Raw genomic sequence first — 20817 nt, forward strand, 5'->3', positions numbered from 1 at the left:
CAAGCCTTAACTAAGTATGAGACTGTCAAAAAGGAAAAGCAACCAAACATTTGATATTTATTACTGGATATCATTTATTTGTTCTTTAGACATTTTAAAAATAGAATTGTACCATTGGCAGCTCTTTTACTGATGATGAGAATTAGGAAACCCAACTCAAGCTGTCCTAAAGAATTTGTTGGCTCTGTTACTAAATAGACAAAGATAATATAACTTCAGCTACGACTTGATTCTAGTTTCAAAGAACATTTCAGAATCAGTATCTTTGGTCAGAGTCACCTAGGTTAACTCTACTTTTGTTATTATAGCTCAGGGTGCCTTTGAACTTCTGGTAGTCCTCTTGCCTCAGCCTCCTTTATGCTGGGATTATGACACCCACCTTGCTCAGTTAGCTTTCTACCTGTCAGGTAATAATACTAATGTCTTCAGGCCCATGCGTCATGACATCTAGCACAGTTGAAGACATAAGCCAGCAGTAACTGAGAGCTTGAATATCAATTGTATAATTGAATTTTATTGGTTCACCTGGATTTACTGTTGGTATTTCTGTTCTTAATGTATATGTATGTTAGCATATGTGGGCAACACTCACATAGGGGTCAGAGGACAACATTCATGAATCAGTATACTCCTTCTACTACTATATGGGTTTTTAGGCTAGAACTAGGTTGTCAGGCTTAGCAGCAAGCCTTTACCTTAGGAGCCACCTTGCTGGCCAGTAGCAGCTTTTATTTCAGAATGCATTCTCTTTCTGATAACTTTAAGTATCCACATAAGACACAGAGCAAAGTTTAGCTACAAATTGTAACAGTCAATGCCTATAATTTCAGTTTTAACTAGTAAATTTTCAGTAACTTCTATTCCATCTATATAGCTTCCCAAACACTTGGATGATTGTAAGTCTAAGAAAAATGGAATTTATGTTATAGAACCATAAAGAGCTTCCATGTTTTGGTACATGTGCTGACTAGTTTTATGCATCTTGACACAAGGTAGAGTCATTGGTGAGGAGGGAGCCTGTTTAGAAAATAGCTCCATAAGATCAGGCCATAGCCAGGCCTGTAGGGCATTTTCTTAATTGGTGATCCATGAGGGAGAATGCTATAAGAAAGCATACTGAGCAAGTCAGTGTGTATTACTCCTCCGTGGTCTCTGCATTAGCTCCAGGTTCCTGCCCCATTTGAGTTCCTGTCCTGACTTCTTTCAATGATGAACAGTGATGTGGAAACATAACCCAAATCGCTTTTGGCCATGGTGTTTAAGCATAGGAATGGTAACCCCTAACTAAGACAATATTGCAAAAGATTAACCAGAGACTTTCTATACCTGTTCATTAGCACCTAGAACTATTGATGCAGTTCTCATTCTGTTTCTATTATAAGACTATCTGGCAGTTGTTTGTTGAATTAAATTCAAAATATCTTGAATTTAGTAACATTAAGACCATTATTAACCATTATGAAACATTCTGCTTAAATTATATTATAAATCACTTTAAATTCAATTTATATCTGTATTTACACTAGTGATATGAAACATATTGGAAAAAAATAAGATATATCATTTGTAAATTTCAAGATTTATTGGACAATAGTAGCAGTGCAGTTTCAAGAGAAACAAAAATAAGAATGCAGTTTGTATTTTTCAGAGTCTTGGTTCTCATAAGTTGACCATTTATTAGGCCTTTTGTGTCATGTACATTGATACCTTGACATTTAGGTAGAAAGCAATTGTTTCTATTACTTGTCTTTTTCTGGCATCTTATTTAGAAGGTTTTTTTTGTTTTGTTTTGTTTTTTAAACAAACACTACTTTCTTTGTAGGCCTTGACTAGTTTAATGTCTTTGATGAAGTTGATGGGACCTAAACACGTCAGTTCTGTGAGAGTAAAAATGATGACCACACTGCGAACTGGACTCAGGTTCAAGGATGACTTTCCTGAGTTATGTTGCAGGTAAATAATCATCATATTTGAAATGTTTTCTTATATTTCTAGATAATTCTAACTTGAGTTCTTATCACACAGGCTGATCTGATGGGAGCATTTTTTTCAATTGAGGTGTTCTTTTCCTAAATGACTCTAGTTTGTGTCAAGTTGGCATTAAACTAGCCAGCACAATTGACCCTTTGTCAACTCGATGCACAAACACATCACTTATTTATTAAGTCATAACCAATTTCTTGATCTTTCCCAAGGTGGTATATAAAACTTCTAAAGGTCCCAGTCTTTAAAATTCCAAACACTTTAAAAGTTAATTTCTTTAAAATATTTAAGTCTCTCTAAAATTTCAAAGTCCTTTAACTGTGGGCTTCTCTAAAGTCAAAAATAAGTTACATATTCTCTTACTGTAAGAAGGAAGAACCAGAGCACAGTAGCATTCTGAACAAATCAAAGCCAAATTCCCAACAGTGTAAATAAATAATTCAGTGTCCAATGTCTGGGATTTACGCATACTCTTCTAGGCTCCAAAGGGCTTATAGACCGCCCTACTCCTCTGGCTCTGCCACTCACAGCACATGCACTTAGTCATCTAAGCTTAGGCTGGTACCACTTCACAACTGCTGCTGTCCTCGTAGTTGTCCCATGATAATGATATCTCTAAACGAACTTCACCTTTGCCGGTAGACTCTCCTAGACTCTCTTCAGGGACCCTAACTCTGCTACATGGTACCAAGCCTCAGCTACTCTCCCATGATCACTGCATTCCTTTAAAACCTGTAGCTCATATGTGAGTCTTTCACTACTAAGTTCAGCTGCCAGCATGAGATGCAGCCTTGTCCCCTTTGGCACACAAGTTTCTGTGTGCTGACCCTGGACATATTCCCAGATTAATGGTCCTCAAGGGTGCTGATCTTTTTTTTTTTTTTTTTTTTAAATCAGTACCAATTTCTCAGATCCAACTAACCAGAGTCAGTTGACCTTGGTAAGTAAAGGTTTCACTTCAGTGGTATTGGTCTCAGCTCTAGCTGGCCAAACTGCAGATTCTTAATTCAAAATGGTCTCAATAGAGTCTTTGATTTCATCTGGAGCTCCTGATTTCATCAGGCCTCCTTCATCTGTGCTGCTCTCAGCACACTTATCTTCCCACTGAACAGCCCACTGCACTTTGAACACTCAACAGCTTTTCTAGCCCAAAGTTCAAATGACACTAGTCTTCCCCAAAACCTAGTGGCCTCCAGGTCTGTCACAGCAATGATTCACAGCATGATTCTGGTGCCTTTTTTTTTTTTTTTTTTTTTTTCTTTTGTCCCATTAAGATTTCTATTGCTGTAATAGTTTTTAACTCTCAAGTTACAGTCCATCACTGTGTGAAGTCAGGGCAGGAACTCAAGGAAGGCGAGAACCTGGAGGCGGGAACTGAAGTCATCAAGGATTGCTGCTTGTTCGATTGTTTCTCACAGCTTGCCCAATCTGCTTTCTTATACCATCCAGAACCACTGACCCAGGGATGACACCACCCCATTTAGTATGGACCCACCCACATCAATCATTAATCATGAAATGTACTACAATCTTGTCCACAGGCTGATCTCTTGGGAGCATTTTCTCTGTTGGGATTACATTTACTTCCTAAATGACTCTAGTTTATATCAAGTTGACATAAAACTAGCCAGCATACTTCGTCACCTACCTCTTCCATAGTTCCTAGGCTGGCCTGGAACTTTCTGTGTGGACAGAGCTGGGATTATAGGTGTGTGCCACTACATCAGTCTTTTTTGGGTTTTTGTTTGTATGTTTGTTTGATTTCATTGTGGTTTGGGTTTTTTTATTTGGTTTGGTTTGGTCTGGTTTGGTCTGGTTTTGTCTTTGTGTATGTATTTGGCCACACTGCTTCTTCAGGCTCCTGATTTCTGGAGTTACAGTCCTATACCAATATACATTTTTAATGTACCTAAGCTACCATACTTAACCTACCACACCATAACTTAATGTAACCTGGCTTAAATGAGCTCAGAACACTAACAGTTAGCTTTCAGTTGACTGAAATCATATAACACAAAGCCTGCTTGTAATAAAGTGTTGAGTATCTCATTTAGTCTACTGAATATAGTAGTATGCTGTTCAGTACGATATCCATTGCTCACCCCCATGGTTTCAGGAAACCTATGACTAGAAACTATGGCTTGTTCTCACTGCCCAGCATCACAGGGAAAAGTTGTATTTTAGTCCTAATTCATGGAAAGATGAAAATTGAGTTTGGTTTTTTAATTTTTCTAAGGTTCTTACATAGCCCAGGCTACCCTTGAATTCTATGATGTTACATTTCAAGTATTGAGATTGGAGTTGTGAATCACCATATCCAACTGCCAAACACAATTTCTTCTAAATGTGTTGTATATTTGCAGCATTCTAAAGTTAAAAAATATTCTTAAGTTGTTCTGTCCTTATAGATTATCTGTGTAAGCAAATGCATAAATATATAACATTCAGTTCTTCTTTTGTATTGATCATCCCATGAAAAACTGATTTCACCTTGGTGTTTTGTTTTTTTTTTGAGTATTCGTTTGATTAGTTGGTTGGTTGGTATTTTTAAGTTTTGTTTTTACTTAATATAACTTAGAGATCACTGTGTGTTTGTATGTATCATTGATCTTTAGATCAAAAGCTACTTTAATCTCTTATATGTATATATCATTATTCAGCCAACAACTAAATGATGGTACATTACAAACATAAAAATACTTGAATTAATTTTTGTTTTTCACTTAGAGCATGGGACTGCTTTGTTCGCTGTCTGGATCACGCTTACCTGGGACCCCTGCTCAGTCATGTCATAGTGGCTTTGTTACCTCTCATACACATGCAGCCTAAGGAAACTGCTGCTATCTTTCACTACCTCATCATTGAAAACAGGTATTGTAACTGAAATTAATCAGAAAATAGTAAAGTGTGTGTGTGTGTATCAAAAGTTGACATTGGGTGTCTTCCTCAATCATTCTCCAACTTTATTGTTTTTGTTGTTTGTTTTTGAATGTTTGTTTGATGTAGGGTCTCACTATGTAGCTCTGGCTGTCCTGGAACTCACTATTTAGACAAGTCTAGCCTCAGACTCAGAAATCTGCCTGTTTCTGCTTCCTGAATACTAGGATTAAATGGCACCACTTTATTTTTTGAGACAAAGTCTTTCAAAAAACTGAGTGATTCCTCCAGTCTATCTAGCCAACAAAGCCCCAAGAATCCTCCTGCCTTTGCTTCTTTGGCACTGGGATTACAGGCACATACTTTCCTGTGGTTACCTGGGGATCAACTTACGCTCAATCTTACTTTAGCACGTGAGCATCTCTCCAGCCTTAAAACATTTAGAAATGTATTTTTATGTCCCAAAGTATTAGTGTTACTTTGATAAATAAATTACTATTTTGATAGGGTTTAGTCTTTGGGGAAAAATTATTAGTATATAACTACTTACTAAAAAGTTGCATTTTCAATGGGTCTTGTTTCTATTTTAAATATATTTGAAACTCATTGATTAATAGATCAACAATTAAAATTTTTTTACTGATTTTTCAGTTGGTAAAGGTAATTTTATCTTTCTTAAGTAAATCAGGTACCCTAAGGAAGGCTATGAGGAATAGTTATCACTTTCTGTACCATACCTCCTTAGTTACTTTGAATTCCTACTTTATTCCATTACCTTTGAACCAGCTTCCCTTACTTTAGACTTTTATGACGTTATTATTTTATGGCATTTAAAAACATTTCTTTATATGTATTATTTCAGCATAGCGAGATGGTCTCTAGGTCACTGTTTTCTAAATACTGAATTGCAAGTTGGCTAGCTTGACCTTTAAAGCTGTACAAATCTTACCTCTTGACATTTTTTTCTACTGATTTTCCAGCCCCACTGATGACTGTAGCAGGAGGCTGTAGGAAACATGAACTAGTGACAGAGCAGTCCACGCTTTATCCACACTTAAAATTTCATTCACGTTGCTTCTTAATCTAAAATATCTTCCAACATATTTTGAGCTTTTTTTTCTGTTACTTAACTAACTGCTGTATATCATAATTCATTTCTTCTGAAAAGTTAGGATGTAAGTACTACGCATTTGCCCATCCATATGCTGTTGCCATTACTTTAAATTATTCCAGAAACCATTCGGGAATGAAAACACAGAAGTAACAATATCTTTTTATTCATTGGAAATAGTTTTAGGGATTTTTGTTTGTTTTGTTTTGTTAGTTTTCTACATGCTAGAACACCAACATTACTTTTCACATTTCTTTTCAGTTGTTATACTAATATACATATACGCATTGTCTCTTATGGATGGTAGAATAATTTTTTCTGACTTTTTCATGTCATAAGAAAAATTTTATTTTACTTGGTGCTAGGTAGACCTTCCAACTTCCTGAATGAATGACTTGTTCTGGATTTGTTTTTTTTTTTTTTTTTAAAAATCATTTTATTACATGAGTACATTGTAGCTGTTTTCAGACATACCAGAAGAGGGCATCAAATCCCATTACAGATGGTTGTGAGCCACCATGTGGTTGCTGGGAATTGAACTCAGGACCTCTGGAAGAGCAGTCAGTGCTCTTAACCACTGAGCCATCTCTCCAGCCCCTGTTCTGGATTTGTTTATTGTCTCATCCCAAGTCTTAGCACAGAACTTGGAGTCTAACAGCCCACATAGTAGCTATTTCTGGTTTTTTGTTAGTAAAGACTAGAATTAAAAATATATTTAAACCTAGAAAGATTATTTATTATAATTTAGGTAAAACTTATGGTATCAATAAGTATTACTTTCATATTTTTCTCTAAAACTTTTATATAAAAACTTATATTTGGGGATTGGTTTTTCACTACTTCCTGCTATTACTGCAAATATGTCACCTTAGAAACAGTGAATACCTTTATTTGCTCATAATTTTGTAGTTTAGGCTTAGTTCAGCTTGTTATTTCTCCTATTGGTCTCACCAGAGGTCACTGGTATGGCCACATTTGGCTAGAAGGTAGACTGAAGTGGACTCTTCCCTGTCCATGTAATGTCAGAACTTTTCTCTCTGTGTGTCCTGTCCATGTTGATAGCCAGATTTATTCCATGGTGACTCAGAATTTTCCTGAGCACAAAAATGGAAACTATTAAGCTTAAGCCCTTTTCTATCCACAGCATATCTTCTTCCATGTGTTTAGAAAATACATAACATATGTATTTGCTAAGTGAATTCTTGTACCCAGTCTTGGTTAAAAAACAAGATGCTGTATATATGAATGTTTGTACTGGGAAGCATGGTTTATTGTGGGCCACTGATATAACAGACTATCAAGGATGATTTTCATAGCTGTGGTTATTTACCATTATTAAATATTTTAATATATTTGTTTATTTTTATTTAATTTGTGATATTAGAGATTGAGCCCAGGCCTTGTGTATGCTAAGCAGTCACTGAATTATTCCTAGAGTAATTGCTAGTATTAATTTAGCTGAGACACTAGACATGGCCAGGAAGATTACTTTGCATGTAAATAATCACAATGAGCTTTTAAGTATGAATTTTATAGCTTTACCTTCAACTTTTACATTGATATTCTTACAAATAATTCTTTCTAACTATTAGGGATGCTGTGCAAGATTTTCTTCATGAAATATATTTTTTGCCTGATCATCCAGAATTAGAAAAGATAAAAGCAGTTCTCCAGGAATATAGAAAGGTATTTGATTTCTTTACTTATGGTATGGAAGATCTTGAATACAAAATTGTACCTGATTCCAGTACACTAAAGAAGATCCTTTTTCCATCAAAGCTGGGTGTGTTGGCTCATGCATATAAACCCAGCATTCTGAAAGCAGAGCCTGGAGGATCTCCATAAGTTTGAGGCCAGCATTTTCTTAGTGAGTTCCAGCCAAGATGACATAGAAAACCCTGTCCTTAAAAAAAAAAAAGAGTAATATAACCATAGTAATTAGATAATAGTACTGCAAATCAGTGACTTTGGGAGGGAACTTTTGTTATTTAAATTTTTTGTTTGTTTTGAATTTTAGTTTTGCTTTGTTTTCTGACTGTCTCTTATAGCTGAGGCTGTCAACAAATAACACTATGTAGCTGAGGCTGGACTTGAACATCTCATCTGCCTGCCTACCATTCCAAAATCTGGTCATGCACTGCTACCACATCCAATTTAGATGAGAGACACATTAGCATTAGATAGAAGCCACCTTGTCTACATTCCTGAGCATAAAAATGTGGGATGATTCTACTTATGCTGTAAATCATAGTATCACTATGATAGCTTTGTGTCTAGTCTAAATGATTCTCGATCACCTTGAAATCTTATAAACTTTCTAAAATTATGAAAATACTGTGGTTTCATTAGAATTTCAGAACAGAAACTAGAATTTGAGGAGTGAAAGGACTAAGTAGAATCATCTGCAGAGTCTGTAAATCTACCTCAGAGTCACTATATAGCGTCCATAAATTAGGGAAAGCTTGTACCTATTTTTTTTTTATTATTATCAAGAAGCACTCATTTTAGATAAGTTTTTATTCAGTTGGAAGAAAACCTCTAGTTCTAAAGATTTTAGAATAAAATTGATTTTCCTGAAAAAAATTATACTGATGATATAGACTTTACAAAGAAAGGGGTGAAAAAATTTTGGTTGGGTTACACTTTAGCTATTTTAATAATAACTGGTAATATAGAGACTACAGGCCTTTCAGATGTTGTTAGGAGAGTTAATAAAGAATGTTTCTCTGTTCTTTGTATAGGAAACCTCTGAAAGTACTGATCTTCAAACCACTCTCCAGCTATCTATGAAAGCAATTCAGCACGAAAATGTAGATGTTCGTATTCATGCTCTTACCAGCTTGAAGGAAACCTTGTACAAAAATCAGGTATGCTAAAGTGAGATATATATATATCACTTTTTCTATATATATATATGGAATTTAAAGAAAAGATGAAGGATTGGCATTTTTGCTTGAGAACTCAAAAGATTTAGTCTTCATGCTTACACATTTTTATTTTACCTAGATTATCAGATCTGACTGGAAAATGAGCAATCTGTTATATAGATGCCCTTCAATTTCAGTCTCAGAAAATTGCAGAATTTTGTTGTCTTGAAGGGTCCTGATTTTATAGTTGTGCTTTAGTCTACTGCATCTTCTTTGAACTTTTAAGAATTCTTTTTTATTTATGTGCCATAAGTATGTGGTACATTCTCATGTGTTCAGGTGTCTTCCTGCATCATCTTTGAATTTTTAAAAATTATTTTTATTATGTGGCATAAATATGTAGTACATCCTCATGTGTGCAGATGTCTTACTCTATCTATAATAACTCTGCTTTTAAGATGCTCTCTCACTAAACTGAAATCTCACTGTTTAGGCTAGGTTGGTTATCTATGAAACTTCTGGTATCCTCCCGCCTCTGCCTTCTAATTCTGGGTTTTCAGCCATGTACAACCATTTCCCACTTTTTAAAGTAAGCATTAGATGTTTAAACTAAGGTCCTCATGCTTGCACAGTAAGCAGTCTTAACTCACTGAGTCCTCTCCCCAGTCATGATGACTTCCTTACAAGTAGGGATTTGGATGTTAATATATCAATAATTTATGTGATTCTTCTAGTGTAACTATCCCATTGATATCTGTCATGTAAATCTTTATAATTTTATTATTTTATAATTGTACTAAGCTAATTTTATTAGTTTTTGTTTATTTGGTTTTGAGTAGCCCAAACTAGCCGCAAACTTTGAGTAGATCCAAAAATGGCTTTGAACTCATGATTTTTTTGCTGCAGCTTCTTGAGATAGAATTGCAGGTTTATACCACCATGACATTTCTCCCTCTTTCTTTCCTTTTTCCCTGCTTCCATCCTCCCTCTGTTCCTTTCTTCCATCTGTCCAGTTGTGCTACTCTTAGTAAAGGAATCTTTTTGGGCAAATTCCAGAAAAATAAGAAAACTGTAAGAAGCACAAATTAATTTTGGTGGGAATTCAGAATTCTTATTTAAAAGTCATATTTCCTAATTATTTCATAGCAGAGACAAATTCATTGAAAATAAAATGCTAGAGACTTCTAGATTGTCCTAAAATAAAGATGAATTCCTGAATCAGCTCTCAATGTCTCCAACAACAGAAGTTAGGTGGTGGTAGTATACACCTTTAATCCCAGCTCTCGATAGGCAGAAGCTAGCCTGGCCTACAGAGTGGGTTCCAGGATAGCCAAGGCTACACAGAGAAACCCTACAAATAAAAAGTAGCAACATGGAAAGCACATAAAATCTAAGCATAATCCACACCTTAAATATCATTAGAAGATGGGATCTTGAGAATCTGAAGAATCTTCCCTCTGGAGATGCTGGACAACACTGGAGATGCTGTCCAAGTACTTTCTGCATAAAAGATACTGGAAAGTATTCAGATGCTAAGGTCATTGTCTCTGGGTGAAGTAAAAGAATAGGAAAGAGGAGCAAGCATGCTTTAGAGACCTTGCTATAAACAAACAAAAAAAAGACAAGGGGAAGACTTAAAGATCTTGTAGAAATAAATTTATCAAATCCTACCTCTGATGTCAAAAACAAAAAATAAAATAATGCTTTATTTTTAAACAGGTAACTTTACTATGCTGGCATAGGTATTTATTTATTTATTTTATTTATTTATTTATGGAAATCTTAAAGCCATTACAGAGTGTTTACTGTTAGAGCCTATATGGAAGATTCACAATATAAATAGAAAAATTACATATAGGTGTGCTGCTGCATGCCTTTAATCCCAGCACTGAGGAGGCAGAAACAGATGGATCTCTGTGAGTTCAAGGCCAGCCTAGTCTATGTAGAAAGTTCCAGGCCAGCCAAGGGTATTTAGTAAGACTACAAAATAAAGAAAGTGGAAAAGAAATCCAAGCATGGAATCCCAACACTTGAAAGGCTGGCTGAGGCAGGAAAGATGCTTAAACCAACCTAAGGTGCACTGTGAAAACTGTCTCAAAGAAAAAAACTCTTTTCAAGTTTGTGACAATTCTTTCTTAAACACCAAAAAAGTAAAAGAAAACTAGATTTAGCATTATAACCTAAATTAAGAATTTCAGCTATTTGCAAGTTTGGAAAAAAATGAATGAGAATTTAATGTTAATCAGAGAGTGCTGAACAGATGGCTAACTAGTTAATAGTGCTTGCTGTCAGTTGTGAAGACCAGAGTTCAGATCCCAACACCAACATAACAAGTCTCGAATTCTATGTTTACCTGTAATGCCAGCTCTGACTTGGAGGAGAAAGAATTGTTGGAGTTTGTTGGTTTTCAGTGTAGCCTAGAAAACTTGAGCCCCAGGTACAAGAAGACCTTGCCTCAAAGGAATTGGTAGAAAGTGATAGAAAAGAATATCCAGTGCCCTATTCTGGCACTACATAGGTACACACACTGCAGACACACACATACACAAATGAATGAGCTTTAGGAAAATGAAGTTAAATAAGTGAGATTAAAGGGTTTAACCAAGAAGATATGAACCACAGGTGACTGAACTCAGGAAGGCAGTTGACAACAATGAACAAATTATGGATTATTAGAATACATTTGACTAAAAACTTTAAGTGTCTTCAATAAAACATTAAAAACAATTAGTATCTTATAAAGATACCAAAGTAATATAACAGAATTAATATTTAAACCTAATTAATATAATAAATTATCTATTATAAATACTGAAATAGTCCATTTTATACAAAGAAAATACCAAGTAATCAACTCAGATAAGTCATAGAGTTTAGTAATATAGAAAAATCAGAGCTTCCAGACAAAAAAATGAAAATTTGTTTAATTTTTTAGACTTATTTTTATACATAGACTTATTTAAATATATACATATTTTAATATATATATATATATATATATATATATATATTTTACATACACACATACTTTTTTTTTGTATGGATACATACCTGGTTCCTGCATAGGTCAGAACTGGAACTGGGGTTATAGGTGGTTGTAAGCTACCATGTGAGGACTAGGAACTCAACCCAGGTCTTCTGTAAGCAGGTACTCTTAGCTGTCACTCTAACACCCCCACACCTTTAAAATTCATTGGCAAGGGCAAGGTAGCTAAATTGATATAGAAGCCTAGAGACTGTCTCCAAAACAACAAAAAAAAATACCCCTCCAGCTGTGCTTATTAGAGTGTTATGGTTAAGAACACAGCTTTAAATATACAAGAACTTAAGAAAGACCATTTTTACAAATTAGCCATTCCTAAGACATTTATTTGAGGATAGGTTTTATTTGGTCTAGATGACAAGAGTAGTCTTTGTTAAAAAAAAAAAAGATAACTACTCTTTCTATATTTAGCTGATTTAATTGTAAGTCTAAGATGAAATAATACTTGGGCAAGAAGGGAATCTCTATGAATGTTGCATATTCCAATAAATAACTTAGCCCTTTTTACATGAGCAATACCTAGAAGTAAAATATCTGTGTATCATTATATACCATATAAAGCTGGCAAGCTAGCTATAGGCTTGACAGGAATGAGCACTAAGTTATACTACCTAAAAAATAATTCTTGGGCAAGAGAGATGTCTTAACAGTTACACATACTACTATTGAAAAGCATACTATGAGGTATATAAAGTCATCAAAAACTGATTGAAGAGATTGAAGATACAGGAATTTAATTTTGGGTGTATTAATATTTTTAAGCTCTCTAGTTAAGAAAAGCATGCTGTAAGAGTTCTATATAACTTTCTACTTTTATTTAAGGAAAAATTGATAAAATATGCAACTGATAGTGAAACAGTGGAGCCTGTGATCTCGAAGCTTGTGACAGTAATTTTGAAAGGCTGCCAAGATGCAAATTCTCAAGCTCGCTTACTCTGTGGGGAATGTTTAGGAGAATTGGGGGCAATAGACCCAGGACGATTAGATTTCTCAACAACAGAAACTCAAGGAAAAGATTTTACATTTGTGGTAAGTAATGATAATTTTGAGTGATAATATTTCTCTAAGTTATTTTTTCTGTTGTGTTTTGTTTTTCTTGTGTATGAGGGTTTTACCTAAATATATGTCCATGTGCCACGTGCCTGCCTGGTGTCCACAGAGGCCAGAAGAGGGCATTGGATCCCCTGGAACTAGACTTGAAGACAGTTGTGAGCTCTCATGTGGGTATTGGATAGTGAACCCAGGTCCTCAGCAAGAGCACCCAATTCTCTTAACTCCTGAGCAGTCTTTCTTCCTTAATTGAGTCTTATATACGCCATGTATACGATCAGACATTTTAAATAGCTTTTATTACTAATTAAATACTATCATGGAACTCTTTAGCCAAAAGCAATACTTTGAGCCCAATCTAATGTGTTCTGTTTTTGGAAACAAAGCATAGTAATCTAATTATCATAATAGTTAAGGCCTAATTAGTTATCTAAAGATTAACAAAAACATAATTGCTAGTGTTTCCATAGAAAACTAGTTTCTTAGGATATTCTAGTAATCCATGTTAGCAATCAATTTATGTTTTTTGCTTGCTTGCGTGTGTGTATGTGTGGGTTTGTTTGTTGTTTTCAGTGCTAGGGATTGAATTCAGGGCCTTGCTACTAGGCAAGTGTGCTTCCACTGAGATATATCACTAATCAAAAATGAAAAGTTTGGGCTGGAGAGATGGCTCAGTGGTTAAGAACACCCACTGCTCTTTCAGAGGTCCTGAGTTCAATTCCCAGCAACCACATGGTGGCTCACAACCACCTGTAATGGGATCTGATGCCCTCTTCTGGTGTGCCTGAAGACAGCAACAGTGTACTCATCATATATATAAAATAATTAAATAAATAAAATCTTAAAAAGAAAAAGAAAATTGTACTTATATAAAAAAGAAAAAAAAAGAAAAGTTTGTGTGTACCTGGTGAATCTGAGTGTGAGTGTGTGTGTGTGTGTGTTACTGCACACAAGTGGAGGTCAGAGAACAACTTTAAGAAGTTAGCTTACTTCCACCTTTAGATGGGTTCTGAGGCTTGAACTTAGGTCACCAGTTGTACACAGTAAGCACTTTGACCCACCGAGCCATCTTGGTGGCCCTACAGTGTGCTTTCTGCCTGTTAAAACACAAGCTGACCTAACTATTCAAAAGTTGAATGATTTTTATACAATTTCATAACATGTTAAGAAGATACAGCCTTTGACGTCTTAGCTTCGGAGTATATTTTAGCCATGATAGCAGCATAGTTTGAGCTTTATTCTCCTTTCCTATTTCTAAACTCACTGTGGGCGGCACAATAACATCTGAAGAAAATTTATGTCAGTTCTTGATTTTTTTTTTTCTTATGTTAAGACTGGAGTAGAAGATTTAAGCTTTGCCTATGGATTGCTGATGGAGCTGACAAGAGCTTACCTTGCATATGCTGATAACAGCCGAGCACAAGATTCAGCTGCTTATGCTATTCAGGTAAACGTGCTCACATGTCATAGCCGTTACTGACTTCACAGTATTAAATGCTAGTAAGAAAGTTATAAATTCCATACTTGTAAAATACTTAACTATCACCTTTATCATCTAAGTGATACAGATTCAAAATAAATATTTTAGAGAACACAGTATATTTTCTTGAATGAATAAGAACAAAATATGACATAAATATGAAAAGTCCTTCTTCCACAGGACTTGAGTTTGATTATCAACACCCACATGATAATCACAACTGTCTGCAATTCCAGTTCCAGGAGATCCAGTGCCTTTTTCTGGCCTCCATAAATACATGCGTGTGGTGTACAGATATACATACAGACACTTACACACATTAAATAGTGAGTTAATTGTAGTAACAGTAAAGAGCGGATCATATGAGCACAGGAAACTGGTATTGCCAGTTAGATCCAGGAATGGAAATTTGGGAGGTCTTCTAATTTCTCTTTTCTCTGAAATTTGAAACAAGATCTGTAACTATAAGATTATATTATATTATATTATATTATATTATATTATATTATATTATATTATATTATATTATATTATATTTATATTATTGGTTTATTGTTTGTTTGTTTGTTTGTTTGAGATATGGAACTCATTAAATAGTGTCCTGGCTGACCGGTAACTCACTATGTAGACTAGGCTAGCCTCAAATTCATAGAGATCTGCCTATCTTTGCCTCTCAAGTGGTGGGATTAAAGTTGTGCACCACCACACCCAGCCCCATGTTGATGTTTTTAACTGTGTGGGTAAGTGACCTGAAATCAAAGGAGAATCACTGATCTAATACATCTCGCTACTAGAAAAAGGCCTTCTTTATTTTTTTCCTCACATTTTTATAGGTCTTTGTGTGTGTGTGCACGCTCATGTGTGTGCACATCTGGAGGTCAAAGAACACTTGAGGGAATCAGTATCTTTTTCCACCATGTGGGTTCTGGGGTTCTAACTAGAAAGGAAGGAGGCACTTTTACTGGGCAGTGGTACAGAGACAGGTTACAGAGAGAGGGAGAAAACAATTCAGACACAGGTGAAGACAGTAAGCCAGAGGATGGGAAGGAGCCAGAAGATTAGAACAAATTGCTAGAGTTAGTATGAGGCCAAGCAGAGCAATTCAGTCAGAAGCTGAGAGAAATCAGATTGGATCAGTCAGCTGGGAGAGAAGTTTGAGCCAGAACAGCTGAGTTGACCAGCCAGCCAGAGTTCAGAAAGAACTAGAAAGGGTCAGCTTACTCAATAGCAAGTCTCAGAGGCTGAAAATATTCTAGGTCTAGATAAGATTGTATTGAGGCTAGAAGCTTCCAGGCCTAGGTTAACAGACTGAGGCATTAAGCCTCAGAGATGACAGTTGAATCAGGAGAATAAAAGTTACTTTTACAGATAATAGTGACAAGGAGTTTATGTCTCAAAAACATATCTCTCTCTTCTCTTTTCTTCTCTTATCTTTTCCTCCTCCCCAACTCCTTCCCCCTTCCCCTTCTCTCCCTTTCTCTCCCTCTCAGCGTTTTCAGACAGTCTCTAATTATGTATGTCATGTCATTCTTACCTCAAATCCTTTATCTTATTTTATTTTTTCTTTTTTTTGTTTGGTTTTTCGAGACAGGGTTTCTCTGTATAGTCCTGGCTGTCCTGGAACTCACTCTGTAAACCAGGCTGGCCTTGAACTCAGAAATCCACCTGCCTCTGCCACCCAAGTGCTGGGATTAAAGGCATGCGCCACCACTGGCCAGCCTTACCTCAAATTCTAAATTCTTTTGCAACTTCATGAGTGCTAGGATTACAGGCATGGACTACAGTGCCCAACTATGTTTGGTGGTTTGGTTTTTTGTTTTTTTTGTTTTGGTTTTGGTTTTGTTTTGTGTTTGTTTGTTTGTTTTTGTTCTTTACAGGAATGATAATAGAATCATTCATGTCTCTGAGCTTGAGTAATAAGTTAGTGGTTTGGGCCTTTTAATTGTTTGTTTCAAGACAGTACTTCATGATGTAGACCAGGCTGGTTTGGAATTCCTGTGTAGTCCATGGTCTCAAGCCACAAACTTGTGGAAATCATGTGTCTCACTGCCCCTAATGTGGGGCTTTCAGGTGTGTTCTACCGTATCTAGCTATCATTTTGAGGGGATTTTAAGCTCAGTATTTTATATCTAGAAGTTAAGATGCCTTAAGTTTATGCACTCTTTTGAACTCCTAGCTACTTTTATTATAGCTCCAAAGAAATCAGATTCTCAGGGCCAGGGACTGGATGTGTAGCTCAGTTACAGAGTGCATACTTAGTGTATGTGTGTATGATCAGTCCTTAGCACCAAAAGAAACATTCTAAGGACTGTGATTTTGTGAATATAGAAAGTTCTTTTTGTCTCAAAATAGTTCCTTTTTTTTTCTTTTCTTTTTTTTGGGGGGGGTGGGGGATGGGAGTTGAGAAGTATTTCTCTGTATAGCTGTCCTAGAACTCACTATAGACCAGACTGGCCTTGAGCTCAGAGGTCTACCCTACCTCTGCCTCCCAAGTGCTGGGATTAAAGATGTTGCACCACCACCACCCAACTTTAAAATAGTTCTTAATTTTATATTTTAGAGACTATTTTACATGAACTAGCTTTGTAATCAAGTGTTGCTGTAGCTTTGTGACCCCAAGTATAGTACCTGAATAGTTTGGATCATTAAAATACATGTCCTAAAGAAGTTTGGAATCTTAAAAGTTTTCATTTATCTGTTTCACTGTGGACCTACAATTGTAACATATGTTTTTGTAGGAGTTGCTTTCTATTTATGACTGTAGAGAGATACAGAGCAATGGCCCGGGTCACCAGTTGTGGAAGAGATTCCCTGAGCATGTCCGGGAAATATTAGAACCTCATCTCAATACTAGGTAGGTCTCTCTAGTCATTTAAATTATTATCACAATTTTTTTTCTAATTTTGTAAATTTAATATTACTTTCGTAGAGTTTTTAACATCAAAAGTATTTTTGAGGTTGGGGTTCTCTGTCAATGAAGTGCCTGCTTCATTGTAAGTGTAAGCATGAAGACTGGAGTTCAGATCCCTGAACCCATATAAAAAGCCAGACCTCTCACATGGACCTGAAACCCATAGGTCAGCCAGCCTGGCCAAATGCAGCTTAGCAAACTGTAGACCCTGTCTCAGTTTAAAAATAGAAAAAATAGTAGAAGAGGAAGAGGAAGAGGAGGAGGAGGAGGAGGAGGAGGAGGAGGAGGAGGAGGAGGAAGGAGGAAGGAGGAGGAAGGAGGAGGAGGGAGGAAGGAAAGAAGGAAGGAAGGAAGGAAGGAAGGAAGGAAGGAAGGAAGGACAGAAGGACAGAAGGACAGACAAGATGTTAGGCATCTGAGAAGGCACCCATGGTTTTCCACTGGCCTCCACATGTATATACACACATTTGCACCAGAGCACACACAGGCACACACAAAAAGTAGAAGCCTACGTTTCTGCCACTTTTTAAGTAGTTGTGCCAAGTTTTATGTAGTTGTGTACAAGAGTGACCTTAGGACAGTAATGAGAATTTGTAGATGATACTTTCCTATTTAACATATTTTACATTATTTATTTGTATGTGACTGTGTGTGTGTGTGTGTGTGTGTGTATGTACATACATGCCATGGCACACATGGAAGTCAGAAGACAACCTATGGGAGTTGACTTTTTCCTTCCAACCATGTTGGTTCCAGGAAGCAAACTCAAGTCATCTAACTTGGCAGCAAGTACCTTTCTTTACCTGCTGAGCCTTTACACTAGCCCATGGTATGACACATTTGTAACAGAGAGATTAAAGGAACTTCCCAGATGGGGTACTGTTGAGCTTTTTATATGCAGTCTCTAAACCTAGATTGCAGCTGTGAATGATACCTGTATTTGGAAGATTTAATTTTTAGAACCAGTTAAATCTAATGAAGTTCAAAATTGCCACAGAAATAATTTGTGCAGAAAACTTGAGAATATGAGTAGGCAGAGCCTGACTTGTAGTTCATACTTACTAATTTTTTAAATTAAATTCACTTAAGTGTTTTAGTCACATAAAAATGTGTTCACACAAAAGTTTTACTCCTGTTTTAGTGTTTATATTTGAGATTTGGGGGTTTCTTGTTTTCTAAAACATGGAATGTAGTAAAATGTATTTTTTGTTGTTGTTGTTGTTGTTGGAGACTTTGAGTATAGAGCAAGTATTATAAATATCAGTTAGAATCTATGCCTTTCAGAAAATTCTACAGCTATGCAGTTGTGAGATGAGAGCTGTTTGAACATGTTTAACAAAAATATAGTGCTGAGGACACAAAGGAAAGTCATATTGCACTGGTGGGAGAAGGTCTCTCATTTTAATAAGGAAAGCTAAAGACATCTGTGTGTTTACAGGTTAGATTTTAAGAAAAGCGTGATGGTTTATTTTTTTTTTCTTTTTTTCCTTTTTTTTCTTTTCTTTCGAGACAGGGTTTCTCTGTATAGTCCTGGCTGTCCTGGAACTCACTCTGTAGACCAGGCTGGCCTCGAACTCAGAAATCCACCTGCCTCTGCCTCCCAAGTGCTGGGATTAAAGGCGTGCGCCACCACCGCCCGGCTGTGATGGTTTATTTTTATCCTATGTGAAATCAGAAATACAGGAGATGAGATCACTGGGCAAAAGTCGCAGTAGGCGTGGTACAGATAATTTGAGGAGCCCTTAGCATTAGTGAAGGGGAAAATTTTTCAGATGCTTAGCATTTGATTAAGTGGTCTAGCCAAACATTGAAGTCAGTCATGATTATAAAACTTAAGGCAGAAAGAATATAGCAGTGTACTGAGTTTGTCAATTACTGTGATAATCAGTGAGTTTAGTGGATGTCCAAAAGGAGAAATAATGGAGGATAACATAAGTGAGCAGCTTGGCTTTGACTGGAGGTTGGGAGAATCTGAGGGTGAGACATACTCAGATTCTAAGGTGCACCAAGGAATGTGTCATGACAGATAGTAGTAGAAAAGTACTGTCTTTCACCAGAGTAATATATATCAGAGCAAATATATCAGAGTACCTGTTCACAGTAAAGAGGTGAATATAACTTCTTATGCTTTCTTTACAATATTTCTAAACACATATTTTCAATATATAAATTTTTAAAATTACAGATATAAGAGTTCCCAGAAGTCAACAGATTGGTCTGGAGTAATGAAGCCAATTTACTTAAGTAAACTAGGTAATAACTTTGCAGAATGGTCATCATCTTGGGCAGGTTATCTTATAACAAAGGTAAGAGAACCTAGTTCAGAATTTATTAACTGAAGAGAAATTCTGGAAGAATCTGAAACATATACCTGAATGCATGGCACATATTACAAAAATAATATATTGATATGATAGAAAATGTTTACCAATAAATAACAATTTTTAACTGTTGAATTAAAAAATTTAGTAATTACAGTGTCTAGGTAAAAAGACAATTCTTCTTTCAGATAAATTATAGAATTAATTTACTGCAAAGCATCCATTATATCTACATTTTACATTGCAAAATAATACCACTTAAGAGAATTTACGGGCTGAAAGAATTAAAAGGTGGTATTGTTTATTTTTATGCTTACATATTTTAATGTAAACAAGATATCTTACCATTTACTGATACTTTTGGAAGAAGATATATTACCTATACTTGTATCTAAAATAAAGATATTTTTAAATGAAATTTCCTAGAAAAATAAAGGTATATTTGTAAAGTTTCTTTAATAAAAAATTTCTGTGGGTCTAACTAACAAAAATATGCTGTATACTCTAAGAAAATGCTTAAGGGATAATTAAAATGTACAACTTTTGCTTTAAATTTACAAGCTTGTTAGTATTTCAAAATAACAAGTATCAAGTGGCAATTTTAAAGCAGAAAACACAAAAATATGTGAAATGTTGAATATTATTAACTTGGCTATTTTCTAATATTATTTGAGATTGTTTCAAGTAAACTATCTTTTTTGTTTTAAGTCAGAATTTTATATTCAAGTTTAAAAAATCCTTTGAAACATTTCCTAACAGTTCAATAATCATAGTATGTTGAAGATTAGATCATACTGTTGACATTTGATTTTAAATTGAAAGCTGAAACTTGAATAGATTTAAAGTGTTTATGTTTTGAACTTTTTAATGCCCAACTTAGTTTTCTATTTCTTTTATCTCTATCTTACAGTTTGTCATTGCATACTACTTAAAAGTACCAGCTACATACTTAATGTGCTAACTCAGCATACATTTTTGTTACTTGGCTTAAGGAATTAGCATACTATACTTGATATTAGCTAAATAAGATATACTCAGGGAAGTTAATCTATAACAAAACATGAGACATAAAAAGAGCTGTAAAAGAGGAGTGGCCACATATGCTAATGTAGCTAACAGTTAGATCTACATTGCCACTAGGTTCTCAGTACGTCTGTCATTTGGGATCAGTTAG

General features: G+C 35.5%; 1 protein-coding gene across 1 annotated transcript in view; it reads left to right on the forward strand.

Moving 5' to 3' along the window:
* Atr (ATR serine/threonine kinase) overlaps window positions 1-20817 on the forward strand; it is an 87802-nt gene that overhangs the window by 24910 nt on the left and 42075 nt on the right. Inside the window, exons 18-25 of the mRNA XM_028758921.1 lie at window positions 1823-1953; window positions 4711-4854; window positions 7564-7657; window positions 8713-8838; window positions 12704-12910; window positions 14265-14378; window positions 17150-17265; window positions 19508-19628. Coding sequence (XP_028614754.1) covers window positions 1823-1953; window positions 4711-4854; window positions 7564-7657; window positions 8713-8838; window positions 12704-12910; window positions 14265-14378; window positions 17150-17265; window positions 19508-19628 — 1053 coding nt within the window. The remainder of the gene's footprint in view (window positions 1-1822; window positions 1954-4710; window positions 4855-7563; window positions 7658-8712; window positions 8839-12703; window positions 12911-14264; window positions 14379-17149; window positions 17266-19507; window positions 19629-20817) is intronic.

The sequence above is a fragment of the Grammomys surdaster genome, unplaced genomic scaffold (genome assembly GCF_004785775.1).
Source record: "Grammomys surdaster isolate TR1022 unplaced genomic scaffold, NIH_TR_1.0 126248, whole genome shotgun sequence".
Taxonomy (NCBI): Eukaryota; Metazoa; Chordata; class Mammalia; order Rodentia; family Muridae; genus Grammomys; species Grammomys surdaster.